At 35.6% G+C, this 18,571-nt stretch overlaps 1 protein-coding gene across 3 annotated transcripts; it reads left to right on the top strand.

The window, feature by feature from the left end:
- The first annotated feature begins 215 nt into the window (after positions 1-215).
- On the top strand, positions 216-16,333 carry copz2 (COPI coat complex subunit zeta 2). Of its 3 annotated transcripts, none has more exons than XR_001636555.1 (10): positions 216-356; positions 1,864-1,932; positions 6,277-6,361; positions 8,560-8,651; positions 8,878-8,933; positions 9,979-10,056; positions 12,078-12,129; positions 12,603-12,781; positions 14,278-14,316; positions 15,485-15,517. XR_001636555.1 is itself a non-coding variant. In XM_016514751.1 (10 exons), exons 1-10 carry the CDS (start codon positions 339-341, stop codon positions 15,530-15,532), a joined length of 570 nt encoding a protein of 189 aa, XP_016370237.1. In that variant the 5' UTR covers positions 221-338; the 3' UTR covers positions 15,533-16,333. The 3 variants fall into 3 exon arrangements, 2 of the variants coding, with proteins under 2 accessions (XP_016370238.1, XP_016370237.1); XM_016514751.1 differs by lacking the exon at positions 12,603-12,781 and adding an exon at positions 14,517-14,549 and having other exon boundaries at positions 221-356; positions 15,485-16,333; XM_016514752.1 differs by lacking the exon at positions 12,603-12,781 and having other exon boundaries at positions 220-356; positions 15,485-16,333.
- The last annotated feature ends 2,238 nt before the right edge of the window (positions 16,334-18,571 follow it).

The raw sequence follows: 18,571 nt of genomic DNA, 5'->3' as shown, positions 1-18,571 counted from the left end.
TGTTGGTTCAGATATCTCATGTTGGTGGCAGTCACGCCTTTAATGAAACTTATTTGGAAAACGAGTAACTCATTAGAGCAAATGATATGACGCCCAAAATGTAATTTCATCCTCAAGACTTCCCAACAAACATTCAAGTGAGCAGCAGATCGTACAATGGAAGCCGCCATTGTGGCTCCTGTACCGTAGCGCTGCTGAAGCAGAAAGCTATGGTGGGTTTGAGCCAACATGGCGGCTTGAGGGCTGTAGTTGCAGACACGCCCCCTGTGAGTCAGAGGGTTTTAGGAGCGCTACTGTAATGACAGCTCAAAGCTGTCCACGTCAACACTGCTACCGCCATGGACTCCGCGGCTCTGGTAGGATATGTGTGCCATTTACTCGCCGTTTTTTTTGTATTCCTTTTCTCACTGTAAACGTTCAAATAATAGATCGACTGGCTTTGGTAGCTTGTAGCAGTTTTTGTCTTTGAATAGACAATTATGTTATCGACAGCATCTATTTTTATCTTTATATTATTCTAAGTCTGTGCGTGCTAAGTTGGAACAATATTTTAAGAAGCTCTACAGTTGTGAACTACTGTAAATACGTGTTGTCTTGTATTATAAACGCTCGTGCATGCTTTTTTTCTCGCGAAAACGAAATTGTTGTTGCCAGAAACTGATCCGGTTTCTCTTTGCGACCTAACAAATATTTATGGGAGCAAACCATAACATAATTTTTCCGATTATGAACAGATCGTACATTGTAGTGCACAATGCGAATGTAGTGTGTTTTCGCTTCTTGTGCGCTACGGGTTTGTTTATGTTAATTTCCCACTTGTTTAGTTTGTTCCAAAAGTTTTTTCCCCCGTCTAGTCGTGGAAGATGTGGGTTTTCAAAGTGGGACGTGGATGCCACGTCCTCGACGCGTCTCTGCCGGAGCGGAGCGCGTGATTGATTCCACAGGTGGACACTTGGAGGAGATCAGGGATATTGCTTGCCATGGACATTTTAATACTCTTATGAGTTGACCTATATGGACAACATCAGTTCTAACGGCAAATGATTAATACTGTAGCTGTAGAAAAATAGCAGCACCTCTGTTTGACGGCGTTAGTCTACGAAAAAAGTGCTTTTTGTATGAAGAAGTGATTTTTAAAGTTAATTTCTTTAAGATTTTAAACACCATGAGACGAAGAATTACTTTTAATATATATATATATATATATATATATATCATTATGTTTAATAAATTTTAATACAATGTATTGCATAATCTCAAGCTAAATACTGAATACATTTGAATATATATTTATAATTTAAAAAGATGATGGTAACAGGGTTGACAGTTTTAGATAATTCATTAATTACTAGCATTGTAAAAATACAAGGCTTTGCATTGTTTACACATAATCTTAACAAGCAACACAAAAGTTTATATTAGTTAAAGGTTATTGGTAACACTTTTAATAGATGGATTTGCAGTGCAAGGTGCTGCTGTGAATTAGATATTATAATTTACAGTGGGGAAAGTTTCGTTGTTGGGCCCTGAAGGTCTACATCGAGACAGGATTCTCTTGTATTTCAACCAGATGATCTGAAAAGATGATAGTTTTCTCCTATTGTTCTCCTGGCTCAAGTTCTGTGATACACTCAGACTTTGAATCAGTGGTAGTCAGTGCATGACAGAACTTTGGCCCGGATGGACCCAGTCGAGTGAGAGCCAACAAACAGCCACTTCTGACTAGACCTTCTCTTTTTATAGTATTTTTCTGTCTATAGGCATGTAACAGTATTATTTCAAGGGTGTTTATTTATGACATCTGAAACATAAAAAAAATTAATGTTAAATGTTTGAAAATTACGTAGATTTCTTTTCAACCAGGAACCCTCGCTCTACACTGTGAAGGCTGTCTTCATCTTAGACAACGATGGAAACAGACTGCTTTCAAAGGTGCATAGACCCCCTTTACCCTTCTAAAATATTATTTCTTGTCATTGAAGACGGAAAATTCTCGCACTTTAGACATTTGGGTTATTTTCAAAATTGCTCTGAACAATGCAATTGTTAAACCGTTCGCACATTAGCCATTGAATAATATAAGAGAACAGAGATAGTCAAATTACTTTACATATCTAGAAAGAGAAATAAAGGAACTTTATCTCAAAGAATAACATTTTTTAAAAATTTTTATTTCTTTTTGCATATTTTGGTTATTTTAAATTTTATTGATGGAAACTCTACTCTTTTTCCTTTTAGAGTAACAGAGAAAAAAATTTAAATGAACTTTTATGCAGCTTTACAATCAGCAGAGGTGCAAAATCACACTCCTAGAAATCGTTATTCTGACTGGCAGGGTTTAGTTCCAGCACCAATTAAACACCCCTTCACTAGACAATCTGGAATTTAAAAAATAAATAAAAAATAAAATACATTAAAAAAAAAGTGTAAGAAAATTACAGGCATGTGTAATGAGTAGTCCACTGAACGGCAAGTTGAAGAACCCATGTGCAGTTTATTTACAAATTGATCCAAACATAATCCAAACAAAGACTTGACTTGACTTGAACAGATTTGACTTGAACAGACTTGACGTATAACAGACTAGACTCACCGACAGCAGGTACATACATTAATACACGACAAAGAAAAATGGGAACATGAGGGCTATTTGTCTCAAACACTATGGGTCACATGACAAGAATCAACCAATGAGCAAGCAGAACTGAGAGTCACATGACAGGACAATAACCAATGCGGAACAAGACACATGACTATAACAACCAATCAGAACTTGACACATACACAGGGCAGAAATACATGAGGGCAAGGGAAGCATGACACCAACAGCATGAATCAAATTACAAAGTAAAAGACATGAAAACAAGAACATGAAACAAAACCCAAAACCCCACGTTACATGCCCACATCCGCAGGAGCTTGGATACTATAGCCGTGGTGGCCATCTTGGCCGGGGTAGCAGGCTCGACGTGAGCAGACTCTGAAATGGTGGCCATGTCATGACGAGACTCTGGACAATCAGCTGCGACGGGATAAGACTCTGAAAGATCAGCTGAGACGTGACGAGACTCTGGCCGATCAGTTGAGAAGTGACGAGACTCTGGAAGATCAGCTGAGACGTGACGAGACTCTAGAAGGGCGGTCATTTTGCAAAGAGGCTCTTGTGTGGCGGCCATCTTGCGACAAAGCTCTTAAATGGCGGCCATGTTGTGAAGAGTCTCTTGAGTGGCCGGCATGATGTGAGCAGGCTCTGGAGTAGCTGGCTTGACGTTAGCAGGCCCTGGTTTGGCAGACGTGACGTGAGCAGACTCTGGCTTGACAGACGTGATGTGAGCAGACTGTGGCCTGGCAGGCATGACGTGAGCAGACTTTGGAATGGCATCCATCTTGTGAACAGGCTCTGGTGTGGCAGATACTGTAGGATAGTGGCATTCCTCATCCGCAATCCCCACATTAAACGAGGAACAACTTAAACGGAGTGCAAAATCAATATATTGCTCAAGAGTCCAGTGAGGGGTATGGCGAGGCATGAGGTAATTAAGAGAATCATTAAGTCCATGTCGAAAAATGTCCTTTAAAGCCACATCATTAAAATCCACCAAATAGCACAGTCCACAAAAGTCGGCAACATAGTCCTCTATGGCCCTGTCGCCTTGACAAAGGCAGAGGAGGCTAACTGCTGGGTTCATGTTACGGTCGTGTATTCTGTAATGAGTAGTCCACTGAATGGCAAGTTGAAGAACCCATGTGCAGTTTATTTACAAAGTGATCCAAACATCCAAACTAGGGCTGTGCAATTAATCGCATGCGATTGTCTTGCGCATCTCGTCAGTAAAGCCGGTCCCGTGATTAGTAGTAAATCTCCCATCACCTGCTTTCAGATGGAGCGGCATGCACTACACAGAGCCGTAGTTCACTGACAATTAGGCAATATCGCGTTCATAATCGCAGATGAATCTCATTCAATTATGAACGCGATATCGCCTAGCTTGTCAGTGAACTATGGCTCTGTGTATTAAATGCCGCTCCATCTGAAAGCAGGTGATGGAGATTTACTACTAATCACGGGACCGGCTTTACTGACGAGATGCGCAAGACAATCGCATGCGATTATTTGCACAGCCCTAATCCAAACATAATCCAAATAGGGATGGCTGATGCAAAACTGATGTTTCAACACAGTGTCGAGATCCCGAAGTGCAGAGGTTTCAAAACACTGCTCCGAAGTGTGATTCGAAACACCCATGTCACATGACTAAGGCGAATCAAAGCATCGGGGCGTTTCACAAGTGTTTCGAGACCCGTATCTGCTTTTGACATAACATATTCACAAAGAATTCATTAAGTTGTCAGCGAAATGTTACAACACATTACAAGAACAGAACAATAAAAACACAACTTTTAAATATTTATTATAATATATACATGCTTCACCCAGGATTCGAACCTAAAGAGACAGACTCTAACAACATACCAGTCGTGCACACTAACCACTCCCCCAACCGACATGGTGGATTGATAAGCACAACATATATGTTATAATTCGTTACAATTCTTAACTGATCCGTTGTCAATGCTGTTTCAGAGCAATACTTAAAAATGACCACTAGGTGTCACCATAGAGACGGGTGTCAAATTGTTTCGAAGCCTCGGCACATTTGCTTCGACTGTTTCAGTGTTTCACGAAGCCTCGCTCTGCCCACCACTAAATCCAAACAAAGACTTGACTTGACTTGATGTAGCATGAACAGACTAGACTCACCGACAGCAGGTACATACATTAATACACGACAAAGAACAATGGGAACATGAGGGCTATTTGTCTCAAACACTATGGGTCACATGACAAGAATCAGCCAATGAACAAACAGAACTGAGAGTCACATGACAGGACAATAACCAATGAGGAACAAGACACATGACTATAACAACCAATCAGAACTTGACACATACACAGGGCAGAAATACATGAGGGCAAGGGAAGCATGACACCAACAGCATGAATCAAATTACAAAATAAAAGACATGAAAACAAGAACATGAAACAAAACCCCACGTTACAGCAGGTTTGTTAGTACAGGGTTGCAAATGAACTTTGCAACTCTGGAGGATTATGGAGCCAGATCAGCCTCAAAAATAATACATTTAAAAAGCAAAATTCATAAATGCACAGCACAATTTACATTTACAAAATCCGATTAGTAAATTCAAAACACAATTCATAAATACACAAGTAAAATCATAAATATTTCCCCAAATGCTCACACAAATGCATCTTACCTAAATAAATTTAAAATGTTTAAGAAAATGCCATCAGATAAAAAAATTACTTTACTCACTCGTTGAGTCTGGTTTTCATCCTCCATGCTGAAATCTCTCCGCTGTGTGTGTGTTCGAAATCTCCCTTAGGTGGGGGTAGCTGTTTTTAATGCCAGATCAAAAGTTACTGCGAACCTGATACTACTACTACTACTAACAACAACAACAGAACACATGACATAATTGTTGTTGTTAAATTAAATATCTGGACATTTAACACTTATTTAATAACATTATAGATTGATCTGAATAAACAGGGTATGTGCAACTTTGGTGTATAAGATAGCAGGCTAACTGGGTAGCTGTATTTTGTGCGCACGATATAAATCATAATGTGATTTTGTAGAAATTGTAATCAGGTGCTAAAAAAGAGTACCCATTAAAATGTCTTTATATAAATTGGTGGATTAAAAGCTCACCGTGATTGGCTGAACGGAACATCCTCAAAAAAAAAAAGATATTTATGAATCTTAACCTGTCAGGAAAGTCTCAAAAATACTGCACACAAATTCAACGCAGTCCACGCACGTGTGACGATTTGCAAATGCAGATTCAATGATCCATAAATACATGTAACATCATTCATAAATGTGTGATGGAAATTAATTCAAGAACTTGATATATACATATTTGTGTAAACATTTTAAATTTATTTAGGTAAGATGCATTTGTGTGAGCATTTGGGGAAATATTTATGCTTTTACTTGTGTATTTATGAATTGTGTTTTGAATTTACGAATCAGATTTTGTAAATGTAAATTGTGCTGTGCATTTATGAATTTTGTTTTGTAAATGTATTATTTTTGAGGCTGATCTGGCTCCATAGAGGATCTCTTCTTTTAGTCATTTTATGAAGAAAAAACAAACGTGCAGACATGAAAATGTGGAAATAAGAGTTAAGCATTATGAATACATATTCATGTACTATAATAACAAATGCTTCCTGTGCAATTTCAGTACTATGATCCAGAACTCTACCCCTCCATGAAAGAGCAGAAGAATTTTGAAACGAACGTCTTCAACAAAACACATAAAGCTGACAGTAAGTTCATTATTAAACAGCTCTTATGTTGCATTTTACTGATCAATATACTGCCTAATGTATTGCTTGTAGTGATTAGACCTGATTGGCTGCTTTATGTTCCAACTCAAGCTCTTCAGATCAATGTTTCATAGTAAACTCAAGGAAGTTTAGATATTTCATTGTGCAAATTAGGACCACAACCACTCTCAAAGTATAATAATAAGCGTCCCAGATCAGTCCCAGATCAAGTTACTAGTTTACAGTGGTCCTTGGTCATTAGAACTTGCATTTGCAAGCTTCCTCTGGGGCTTGCAGGTCAGATTACTGGAAAACAGGGTGGAGAACCTGTTCTAGAGTTCATAGATGTTTCTGTCACTTGCCCTGTGGGGTGAAGGAGTATGACACCTGGACTAAAAACCACCCTGATCCTTTCACCTGTTTAGGTGTTCACTGGTCAAAATACACACCTGTATTTGTCTCTTAAAGGTGAACCTGGAGAAAGGTGAAACTGTTCGCTCGGTTTAAATTTCTTGGAGTTGTCTTTTAGTCTTCAGTCAGATATTCAGACAAACATATTGAGATTTATCTAGGTGAAATGGGCCAGAAATAGCTTCTGGCCTGCAATTGTTTTGCTTCACATGAAACTTTCAGTAATCAGACACCCGGTCCTTTTAACACAGCGTCTCAAAGTAAAACACTGATCTGGGATCAGTTTTCCTAGTACATATTAAAGGGGTCATATGATGCGATTTCAATTTTTCCTTTCTCTTTGGAGTGTTACAAGCTCTTGGTGCATAAAGAAGATCTGTAAAGTTGCAAAGACTAAAGTCTCAAATCCAAAGAGATATTCTTTATAAAAGTTAAGAGTCAACCACGCCTACCTAAAACGGCTCGTTCTAACACGCCCCCACATGTCTACGTCACGATGTGGGAAGATTTGCATAACGCCGCCCAAATGTTCACGCAAAGAAAGAAGGCGTAACTTTTATTCTCGCTGTAGTATCGTTGTTGCCGCCGCCGCCATGTTGTGAAGGTGCTGTGTGTTTCGTTGTGAAAGCGAAACTACTTAGTTTGGCCTTCCAAAAGAGGACGATATCCGCTTCCTCATGCCTGGAGCTGATCCGTGCTGGTCGCTGAGGAAATACATCAACTTTGCGCTGTGGATCGCCGGATCGGCTTTCACCGTGGACGAAGCGGAGTCCAGCCCGGGGTCGTCACATGTGGTTGCCGCAAGCCCGCCGGATGCTCCTTCATCGAATCCGCCGGCCGCGCCGTTCTCAAGCCCGCCCACTTCTGCTCACTCAAGCCCGCCTGCTGCCGCTCACTCAAGCCGGTTAATGTTCTTTTTAGCAACATCATATGACCCCTTTAACAGAAAATTTGAATTGGATGTGATATTATTTTGTTATGCTGTATATTGCTTTCAAGCATTGTAGTCTCTGTGGCCTCACTCTATCTATCATGTATGAGCACTAAGTAATAAAATAAACTAGAAAAGTTGACTTTGATGAAAATAACTTTGATGTTGGCTTGGTCTGCAGGTTTTCTTCATATAGTTAAGTAATATCACACAAGCAAATATGCATTTTCCCGAATATCAGCACATGTGCCTGATCACAAATGTGTTTTTTATTTTATACAACAGTTCAACAAACAAGATGTTAATACTGACTGAGTTACATTTTAGACATAATATTGTCATTTTTTTGTTTTGTTTTTTTGCTATTTTGCCAATTAAAGTAGTTTAAAACAAAGTCGGAACAAAACATTTGTGCATCTCAGAGCAACATTGCAGTATTTTGTTCCTGAATGAATATGGTTTTGAACAAATAATTTCATTTCTAAAGGAATCAGGCATTTTGAACGAATCGTTTCAGTGAATGATTCAGTGAATCACTCATGAAGATACTGGCGGTTTTAGTGTCATATTTATTCATCCATGACAGGCCTAAAAGCCAAGGTACCAGCACAAAAACACACTCAGCAAAATATTGTTTAATTGTCATTATCGATATATCCCAGAAAATATTAAGATATAATTTTTTTTCTCCCAAAAATATATAATTTTTTTTGTACCTAAAAGTGTAAAAAAATGTATATAAATTGGTAAAAGTTTGTTCTATATCTCTAATGTTTAACTGAATATACATAATTTTATGAATGAATAAATGGTAAATCTTGTGTATTTTGTCTTCTGCTTCTTTCTGTGTGTGCAGATGAAATTGCTTTCTTAGAGGGAATGACGATAGTCTACAAGAGCAGCATAGACTTGTTCTTCTATGTAGTTGGCAGCGCTCAGGAGAATGAGGTAAGTCCTATAAGCAGATGAGCTGGCCTGTGATTGGCTGAAGTGCTGTCTATAATTTGCATGTGACAGCAATTCTTCCATTATGGAGAGCTGGTCAGTTTTAAACACTCTTTGACATCTGTGCCATTTTGTTTGTCTAAGAGGATGCAGAAATAACAAAGTCAGCTGTGTTTCATCCCTTTCCTTTTTTGTCTCTCTCTCTTTTCCTGTATTTGTCTGATCTCAGCTCATGCTGATGGCAGTGTTGAACTGCTTGTTTGAGTCTCTCAGTCAGATGTTGAGGTGAGTTCATGCTCTGATATATATATATATATATATATATATATATATGTGCTACCATTCAAAAGTTTGGGTTTAGTGAGATTGATGGATTTTTGAGGCAATGAATGCTTTTATTCAGCAAGGAGAACACATTAAATTGATCAAGAGTGATAGTAAAGACAATTATAATATAATAAAAGATGGTATAAAAGTTATTTTAAATTTGTAAAAATTTAATCAAATAAATGCAGCCATGGTGAACATAAGAAACTTCTTAAAAAAAAAAAAAAATCGTACCGACAGCAAAACTTTTGTATGATAGTGTATGAAATCTGAGGCCATTTAATATTAGGAAAATATAGAGGCCAGTGTATGTTTTGATATTTATAAACAGTTCTGTTGACATCATGTGGCGTCCTAGCCATAGATATGTATAGGTAGGCCTAGATGCCTTATTAGCAGCTGTTTCTGTGGGCCATTATACGTAAGCTGTCTGCCATATTGGAACGGTCAAAACCGTTCACACTCAAGAGCAAGTTGACTATCTGCAACTGTAGTTGTACACTTGTATTTATATCGATACCTGCAATAGACTTAAGCAGATGATTTTTGTAAACTATCACAACACCACAAGACGAAGCGGTTAGCTAACACGACATGAAAATGTACCATAGTTTAAAAACCTGTAATACAGAGTTGATGCATATTAAAAACACAAACCAATGCATTCTCACCTGTGAAAGTTCATTCCATTTCTTCGGGAATTAAAATTTTACAACCAGAGAATGCACAATGTTGTGGGCTTGTGGCATTTTGGAAAACTTGATTGACTTGATTTTTACTGTGAGTGATTGGCTGTGAGATGGTGGACGTGTCTGGAGCGGTCGAATGTGGCATCTGTCTGTACATATCTACGGTCCTAGCTGCCTATAGGCTAATTCACGTCAGAATTCCCAGAATTCTTGGCGTCAAGCCTCCTGTGGTAACCATAGAAACTGGTCCAGTGCAGCACGTGGTGTCACAGAAGAACACTTGTGTGCTCAGATGTCTGGTTCTTCTCCAACAGGAAGAATGTGGAGAAAAGGACTCTGTTGGATAACATGGATGGAGTGTTCCTTGTGGTGGATGAAATCATCGATGGAGGGTAAGAATTGAATTTAAATTGACTCCATTTTTCAGTCACATGATCCTTCAGGAATCATTCTAATATGCTGATTTGCTGCTCAGGAAACATTTCCTATGTTTAATATTTTTGTGGAAATTGTGGTACATTTTATGAGGATGAGGATTTTTGATCAATGGAAAGTTCAAAAGAACAGCATTTATTTGAAATTTGGTAACACTTTAGTTAACATGAACTAAGCATGAACAATACTTCTACAGCATTTATTGATCTTAGCTAATGTTAATTTACTAATGCATTATTAAAATCAAAAGTTGTGCTTGTTAAGTAAGGGATAATGTACATCCAGCCAGTTGTTCTTGATCTTGATTCACCCTGAAGGGGGTTATTCTGCGATAACAACCGGCTGGATGTACATTATCCCACTTATTAAACGGCTACTTGCCACATAAGTAAATAATTAGACACAAAATATTGATTTGAGTTGAAATATTTGAACGCAAAGCTTCCGTGAAGACAGCAGTTGCGAGCAAGCGGCAAGTTCAGACTAGACGGACATTTAAGGGATGCGGTGCAGTCAAAGCACTTATTACACAACATTTCACCACATAAATAATTAAGGCAATAAAAGATATTGATTTAAGATGAAAATGTTTTAAAATGTTACCAGATTGTTCGTTATATCTTATTATCCATTACAGTGTACAAAACAATCGTTGCAAAATGGCAGCAGCTGCGTTTGTATGAAACGAGAGAATGAGTCCGCGATACCAGGATGACATACACAGTTATACACATAATATTGTATTGAAGTTTAATAATTTATTAGCTGACCAAACGCAAAGCTTCCACGAAAAAAAAATAAAAAATTGTTCCTAGCAAGAGTATAGCGCCGACTTCAGTTACCCGGATGAGCCTGTGTTATTAGTTTTTACTGGTTGTTATGGAAGAATAACATACCTTGGAATGCCACGACTGACCAATCAGAATCAAGTATTCCACAGAGCCGTGTAATAACATTAGTTAATGCACTGTGAACTAACAATGAATAACTGTATTTTCGTTAACTAACATTAACAAAGATTAATAAATACTGTAACAAATGTATTGTTCATTGTTAGTTCATGTTAGTTAATACATTAACTAATGTTAACAAATGACACCTTATTGTAAAATTACCTGAATTTTTTTTGTATTATTATAAATGTCTTTACTGTCACTTTTGATAAATTTAATGCATCTTTGCTGAATAAAAATATTAATTACAAAAATCTTACTGAACCCAACATTCAACCGGTAGCGTATATGTGCTGTTCAAATTGCACAAAATGTAAAATGAATATGTGTTGTAATCGTATAGTGTAGTCACCAATGCTAGGTGCTCTTGGCCAGTTCAAGCATATAACAATAAATTAAATTTAAATAAATTATAAATAAAGACCTATTTTACCTATATTTGCTATTAAGTAAAATAAATGATAAAATTGCAAAAAAAATTCAAATACAGCAATACAGTGACATAAGACTGTGAGAATGTCAGAATGATAAAGGTCTTCTAATCGCCGAGAAATTCATTTTTTAAATAAACCTTTACTTTAATTTAAGTATAATACTTATTTATTTAGTTTGACTAAATATACTGGCTTTTAGAAGGTAAAAATATTTTATTAACAGGTCTTAAAAGATTAAGTCTTAAAAGGTCTTAAAAAATTAAATTACAAGCTGCTTCTACAAACAAATAGCAGCTGAGATGAAACAAATGCACAAAAAAAAGCACAAAAAGATGAACAGAATACGTTTATGATTATGATTCAGAAAAAGGCTAGGTTATAATTCACTATCAACGAATGGGCTGGGCAGAACGGATAGGGAGAACTATACTGCCTTTACCAGGATCTGCCACTGAGTGCAAAACTGGACTTAAACGAGGTTATCATTATCATGATGGTTGTTTTTATTTCACAAGTCTCAATGCTAGCAATTTTGTGTCATAAAATTCACGACTTTCTATATTGATATGCTGCTCTTCAACTTATTTACAGGGTGATCCTAGAGAGTGACCCCCAACAGGTCATTGAGAAGGTCAACTACAGGGTAAGAGACTGTATAGAAGAGCAAATATCATTGTGTAATGAACTGACGGTGTTTGTTTCCTGTATTTAGGGGTTCTGCTCTGACAGCTTGTTATTAAACCACAGACAGCTGTCAGATATGACAACAGTACTGCAAGTCAGCAGAGTTTCTATCTTGCTGCTTTTTTTTTACCTCACTGTAAAAAAAATTCCGTAAAATTTACGGTAAAAAAAAGGATTTTACTGTAGCATTTTTACAGTCTTTTACCGTTAAATTCATGGTCATTTTTTACAGTGTGGAATTACTGCTTTATGTATTTATAATTACCTCAGCATACCATTTCAGCTTGACAAGAAGTTGCCTTTTTTTTTTTGAATGTGTATGTGGAAAGGAGGGATAAACAGAAGATGTAATTCCATTATACTATAAGTAATGTGTCCCTTTCACATACATACACACAGACAGACTAAATGTCCCCTCTCTTGCCCTGTCAGTGTGTGTCAGAACAAGCGTATGGCTTCGTCCTTTTTGATTACATCACTGGTAACATGGAGGCCCAAGGAGAGAGGCGGCAGCTCCTGTAGATCTCCTTCAGCCCCCTCCCTCACTCCCTCTGATTTAGTGCCGGATAGAGACGGGAGAGAGAGAGGGACGAGGGTGAGAGAGTGGGCAGGTAACTGCATGGCATGCACAAGTGTGTGTGAGGCTCACAAGAGGAACAGCTGTAACCCAGGCGGACGATCAATATTAAGAAAACATGGCGCTGACATCTGACCATAAACCTTTCGCTGCAGAGTGGGAGACACTGAGTCACATCTTTGAGTTACGCTCGCATAAACTCACTCAATCAATGACCGGGCATGATTTCGGCTCAGTTGACCTCAGTCCACACTTCTGATTTATGCTGTTATGAGTTTTTTACTCCAGTACAAGGGGGGAAGACGCTAAGATCCACTTATAAAATCAATGATTTCAAATCATTAAATGATTTCAAATAAGATTGAAATACATTGCAAAATAGAATACAAAATAAAATACAAATAGATAATACAGTTAAATTAAACTCTAAATTCTATCTAAAAATCTAATCCCAGGCAAATGTATTTTGTAAATAAATCTTATTTTTATTATTATGATTTTTTATTTATTAGAAATTTCAAAAAATAAACTTATAAACTGTATTATTTTTTATTAGCAGAAAAATGGCAATATATTATCCATGAATATTTGTAGCATTTAGTGATGGTCCTGCTCCAGTACAGTGGTCAACAAATATAGATTTTTAATGCATTTTTAAAACTTTTTTTTTTTTAATTAGAAATGTTAATAAATTTTATGCATTATTTTTTATTAGTATTACTATTTTTTATTTATTATTATTTTATCGGGAACAATTTTTTAATCTTTTTTTTTTGACTGACTTTTGACTGACTTTTAGTGATGGTCCTGCTCCATTACAGTGGTTGACCAATATGGATTTTTAATTAACTTTTTAAAAATTATTTTTAATTTACTAGAATATTTTCTGTATTATTTTTCATACATTTTAGCAGCTGGGGCACATTTTATTCAGTGACCTTTTAGATGTTTTTTTTTTAATTATTATTTTTTTATTTTTTTATGGTTTTAGTGATGGTTCTGTTCTAGTGTAGTGATCGACCAATATGGACATTTATATAATATCTATACAACAACTGATGGCTAAAATAAAGCCAATATATACATAAGTAAATGTTTTGTAAATATTATATAAAATACGTTTTTATTTGATTACGTTTATTATTTAACAACAGAAAATATCCATTATCAATGCTGTCAAAATATCCTAGTATGAAGGTAAACTAACACTTCGGTTAACTGGGCAAGCTGCAATTATTATCAGCCAATGCCATTAATCTCAAATTAGGCAGAAATTTGCAGATCAGTTGGTCTATTATTGCTCCAGATGTTCTGTGTATTTTTGCAACAGCTTTGGGACATTGTTTTTGTCCATTAGTGAGGTTTAACAGTAGCAGTTGAGTTGTGGTGTGTTGTTGACCTTTAACCTTTGCTTTGGCATACAGTAACAGTTTGAAACATCTTGCCTGATGTCTGGCTTGGTTGGTTGTGGTTTATGTTGGTTAGTTATTATTATTAATTATACTTATTCTGATTTTGGTTATTTTACAGGCAGATGACAATCCATTATCAGAACAGAGTGTGGCACAGGTATTGAACACACAAAGAACGAACATTATTAAAAAAATTACACACACAGACACACACAGAATTTTCCCACCTTTTAACATCTTTGTCATGAAACTTTTTAAAGCTCAAAGCTTGTTAAACAGTCTGAAATGTTTCGTCATTAACACCTAGACTGATTTTAGTCTTGCTCTAACCTTTGCCACTAACTCTAACCTTGACAGCACATCACTGAAAAACTGTCTCTCACCTCTAATGTAAGTGCATGAACACACACATATGTGCTATTGGACACCCACTCATATATGCATGCTGAAGTAAGCATGTGTGTGCATTGAAGCTCTTAGAATATTATGCAGCCTTTTGGGTAAATCTTTAAAACATTACATCAGAGTGACAACAGAGGCGTAATATCATTGATAATGGACTGAAACTACTCTAAAGTGAAGTTTAATTATAAAAGAGGCATCACCATAGAAAAAAGCAATTGTTATTGTCTTGTTTAATATTGTGGTCTTCAGATGCCCCCTTGTGGCCACGATATAAAATTGTTAGTGTGGTTGGGGAGTTTTTATCATCAAGAATATACCCAGATATCAGGTAACGTTCTCAGAACGTTCTTTCAAAGTTAAGAACAAAAATTATAACATTTAACTTTCCTTAAACGTTCACATAACCAGGAGATAACAATTTTGTACAAATTTTCCCCCCAATTTTTTATATTTTATTTATTTATTTATTTCAGTTTTGAACGTTCAGAGAATATTCAGAAATAGCAATTACATAATTTAATGGGAACTTTAGCAAAACGTTCTTAGAACATATTTTTGTTAGCTGGGCACACCTCATTATTGCACTATTGAGTCTGGTATTATGCAAAATAAAATAATTGCATTTTCCTTTTCCATTTTCATAGTGTTCCTTTAGCTACAAAAAAATTGAGCAATAAAAAAAAGAGGAATGGTTTATTAAAACCATATTGCATTGCATCAGTGTGGGACCGTATTATTTATTATTATTACTCACAATATGTGCATTATATTTTATTATTATATTAACTAATTAACAACGCAAATAATTTCACATTGCAGAGCACATTGAATTGCATATGTAGAGCTTCTTTTTGAAGTGTGTTACAGTTTTTTTGGGTTGATCCTAATAATCCGCCTTTTTATTTATTTATTTTTTTCAGGTGTTACAGTCAGCAAAGGAGCAGATCAAGTGGTCAATTCTAAAATAACATTTTCCATGACCTGAAGGAATCTATCTGTAAATTATTGCAAGGGAATTTAATATATATATATATTTTAATGAGTTGTAATGTAATTAATTATTGAAGTAATGCAATTGCATCTCATGTTTAGTGCTGAAATATGTCTATTTTTTTTTTTTGCCAAAGAGTAAATTAGGTCATTTGTGTTTTTTAAATGATATGATAGGAAGATTGCTTACTGGGTTCTGAACCAAACATCAGTAAATACACACATACCTGTCTATTTCCAAAGCAGCTTTAAAGCAATTACAACACTTTTTAATCTCTGCAAATATTGATATACTGCTGTTCTGTTTAGAGGAGGTACAGGCATGTCTTCTTTTAGCATAGCCTGTCATTTAAATGGTCACAGGTCAAAACTTGATTGTCTAAACTTGTATTGGTCTTTCATCAGTTTTGTTATTTTGGTTATGCTTTAAAACCTTTTGTCAAAATAATAATAATAATTGACAAAGTTCTGTTGCACTAAGTCTCTATATTTTGCTATTTTAAAATGTATGTTTTTTTGTTCAAATGGGGGAAAAGGCAATATTATGAAATTGATAGAGTCAGATAGAGGCATTAATATAATGATATAGCCCACTATAATAATAATAATAATTGTCTGATAAGCCACAACTACGTGTACTTTAGAAATATGGAAAGTAATAGCATTTAGTAGGTTTAAAAAAAAGTATTTTGTTTTGGTCAAAAGTAACATTTCCATAAAACAATATATTTAATTTTCTAGTAAAACAAATTGTGTATATTCTGCTGATTTGTTTAAAAAAAATTTTTATTTTTTTTTTTAACATGGTTTCAGAAAATAATATGCACAAAAATGTCACCAAAAACTAATAAATGTTTTTTTTTTTTAGCATTTGTTGAGTCGTTTCAGTCTTTTTGAGACCGAATGACAATAGGACAACGATGCTGATTCACTATTGGTGAGAGAACACCGAATGAAGACCAATCAGATTTGTTCCATAATGAATATTCTGCATAAATACGCATATGTTTATTAGTAATAAAAAGAGGGTGTGGCTTGGTCTGCCATTGGATGCCGTTGGCCAATGGAAATCGTCAAGCCGAGGCTCCGCCTACACGACTGAACCAAAGGGACGCAGCTGTGGAATCGCCAAAGCCTGACTGGTCGCAGATATTAAAGGTGGGTGTTGACTTTTGAAAGCGGGGAGAACTTCAACACCCAATCACATTTTACTCTTTCTTTTCGGCGTATGCAGGATCTCGACAGCCGAAGCCTGTCGAATCTGACCGTGTCAGCACTAGCACAAATAAAACATCAAATTCTGTAGTAGCCTAGTTTTCATTACGCTTTCTAACTTGTTTTGCTCAGTGTCAAGACAACAAAATCAGAGACTGAAAGCTTTGGTAATAGTGATAATACACAGGCTAATAACCAGTTACTATTTTTATTTTGCCTAGGCCTACTTTAGAGGTTAAATTTAGAGTTTTATGTTTGTTGAGATGATTTTAGAGTCAACAAAAATAACAACAAAAAAAACAAAACATAACGCATTTAGCCCATATCACAGTCTACAATAAATAGGGCTATCAGAAACTATATATTTTAAGAATGGTGCACAATTTACACAGTATAGTAGATTACAATTAACATGTTTTAAACAGTAATATGACAATTTACACAAAATCCACAATGAACTAAATTACGTTCTTATGTCAAATAATTATATTCTTATCAGTATTAGGTGATCACACACACATAATATTAATAATAGCTAATAATCACTGACGCAATGAAAAGGAACCCTTTTCGCCATAAACATAAAAAATAACCAGAATGGTGTGTACAAAAATAAATGTAGGTTATGCCATAGACTATAATAAAAGTGGATTAATTGAAGCCGTTTAGTTCTGTTAAAGAATGCAGCTTATTTCTGTTACGGCGATTTCGTATTTTTCATATCGTGATCATTAAAAATCAGAGCGATTAATGGGCACAAGTTGATTAATGCGCATCCGGTGTTAGGAAAAACATACATTTAACACGACAAAAAAATTGAGACATGTTGAAACTAGCCTAAATCATCTTTTTATTAGCATAACATTTTAACTATCGCAAAATCGCCGTCATAGGTCTACACTAAAAAATAAAACACTAAAAAATGACTGGATTTTAAAATTCCTCAATATGTTACATCGTTACAACTTTTAGTCATTTTCTAGGCTACTATTTTATTCTTTCTTTCTTTACACCGATTTATATAGAAAGAAATAGCGACTAAGAGAAAGCACTGGAGGCGCGTAGATCAGCGTGAGCGCCGACTGACCAGAACACAGCAGTAACTATAGCTAACTCTGGTTACATAGCCTACTTTCTTTCTTTTTACTGTCTTTATTTCCTCCCTGCCATAAAATCATTTTCCTTGATCTCCTGTTCAGTTTGGACCTCTGTTCGGGAGTACCTCCACAATACCAACCTTCTGGCCTATTTATTTGTGCATTTATTTATCTCTTTATTTATATGTTAAAAAGAGAGAGATTCATTTTGTATTTGTATGTAAATAAATAAATAAAATTAAATAAATTAATTAATTAATTAAATTTAAAAAAATGAAGAAAAAGATGATGAAGAAAGGGGAACCCACCCCCCAACTAAATAAATAACTACTCCTATTCGAAGCCCAGCAATATTGTTATTGTTGTATTCTTCCTATTAATTAATTTGTGCCTTTGTAATAATAAATTAGGAGTTATTTCCCCCATATCATGAAGTTTGCTGTCAAAATTCACATGCAGGTATATATTGTTTTAAACAGTTTACAGGAAATCCCTTCAAATCAGCCACAAGAAATGTTTGAAAAGGTTTTTTTTTTTTTTTGTAAACATCAAGATTTCAGGTTATAATCCATAAAATATAAAGTGTGTATTTTAGGTTTCGGTTTTAGGTCCATTTATTTTTAAAGTACAAATATTCCATGAAGTCATGAGTTTAAAAATATACCTATAATAGTTACAAAAGAGCATTGTAAGGCCTTGTGCAAA

Source organism: Sinocyclocheilus rhinocerous, unplaced genomic scaffold (assembly GCF_001515625.1).
Source record: "Sinocyclocheilus rhinocerous isolate Xijiao unplaced genomic scaffold, SAMN03320098_v1.1 scaffold1348, whole genome shotgun sequence".
Lineage (NCBI taxonomy): Eukaryota > Metazoa > Chordata > Actinopteri > Cypriniformes > Cyprinidae > Sinocyclocheilus > Sinocyclocheilus rhinocerous.
Note: the sequence above shows the minus strand (reverse complement) of the source record. Positions and strands in the feature narration are given on the sequence as shown.

What these genes read in the sequence shown, in the direction of transcription:
- copz2 (XM_016514751.1), top strand. An exon ending in CAAAACACATAAAGCTGACA is followed by an intron (nt 6,362 to 8,559) that starts GTAAGTTCATTA and finishes CTGTGTGTGCAG; the next exon opens with ATGAAATTGCTTTCTTAGAG. An exon ending in GATGAAATCATCGATGGAGG is followed by an intron (nt 10,057 to 12,077) that starts GTAAGAATTGAA and finishes ACTTATTTACAG; the next exon opens with GGTGATCCTAGAGAGTGACC.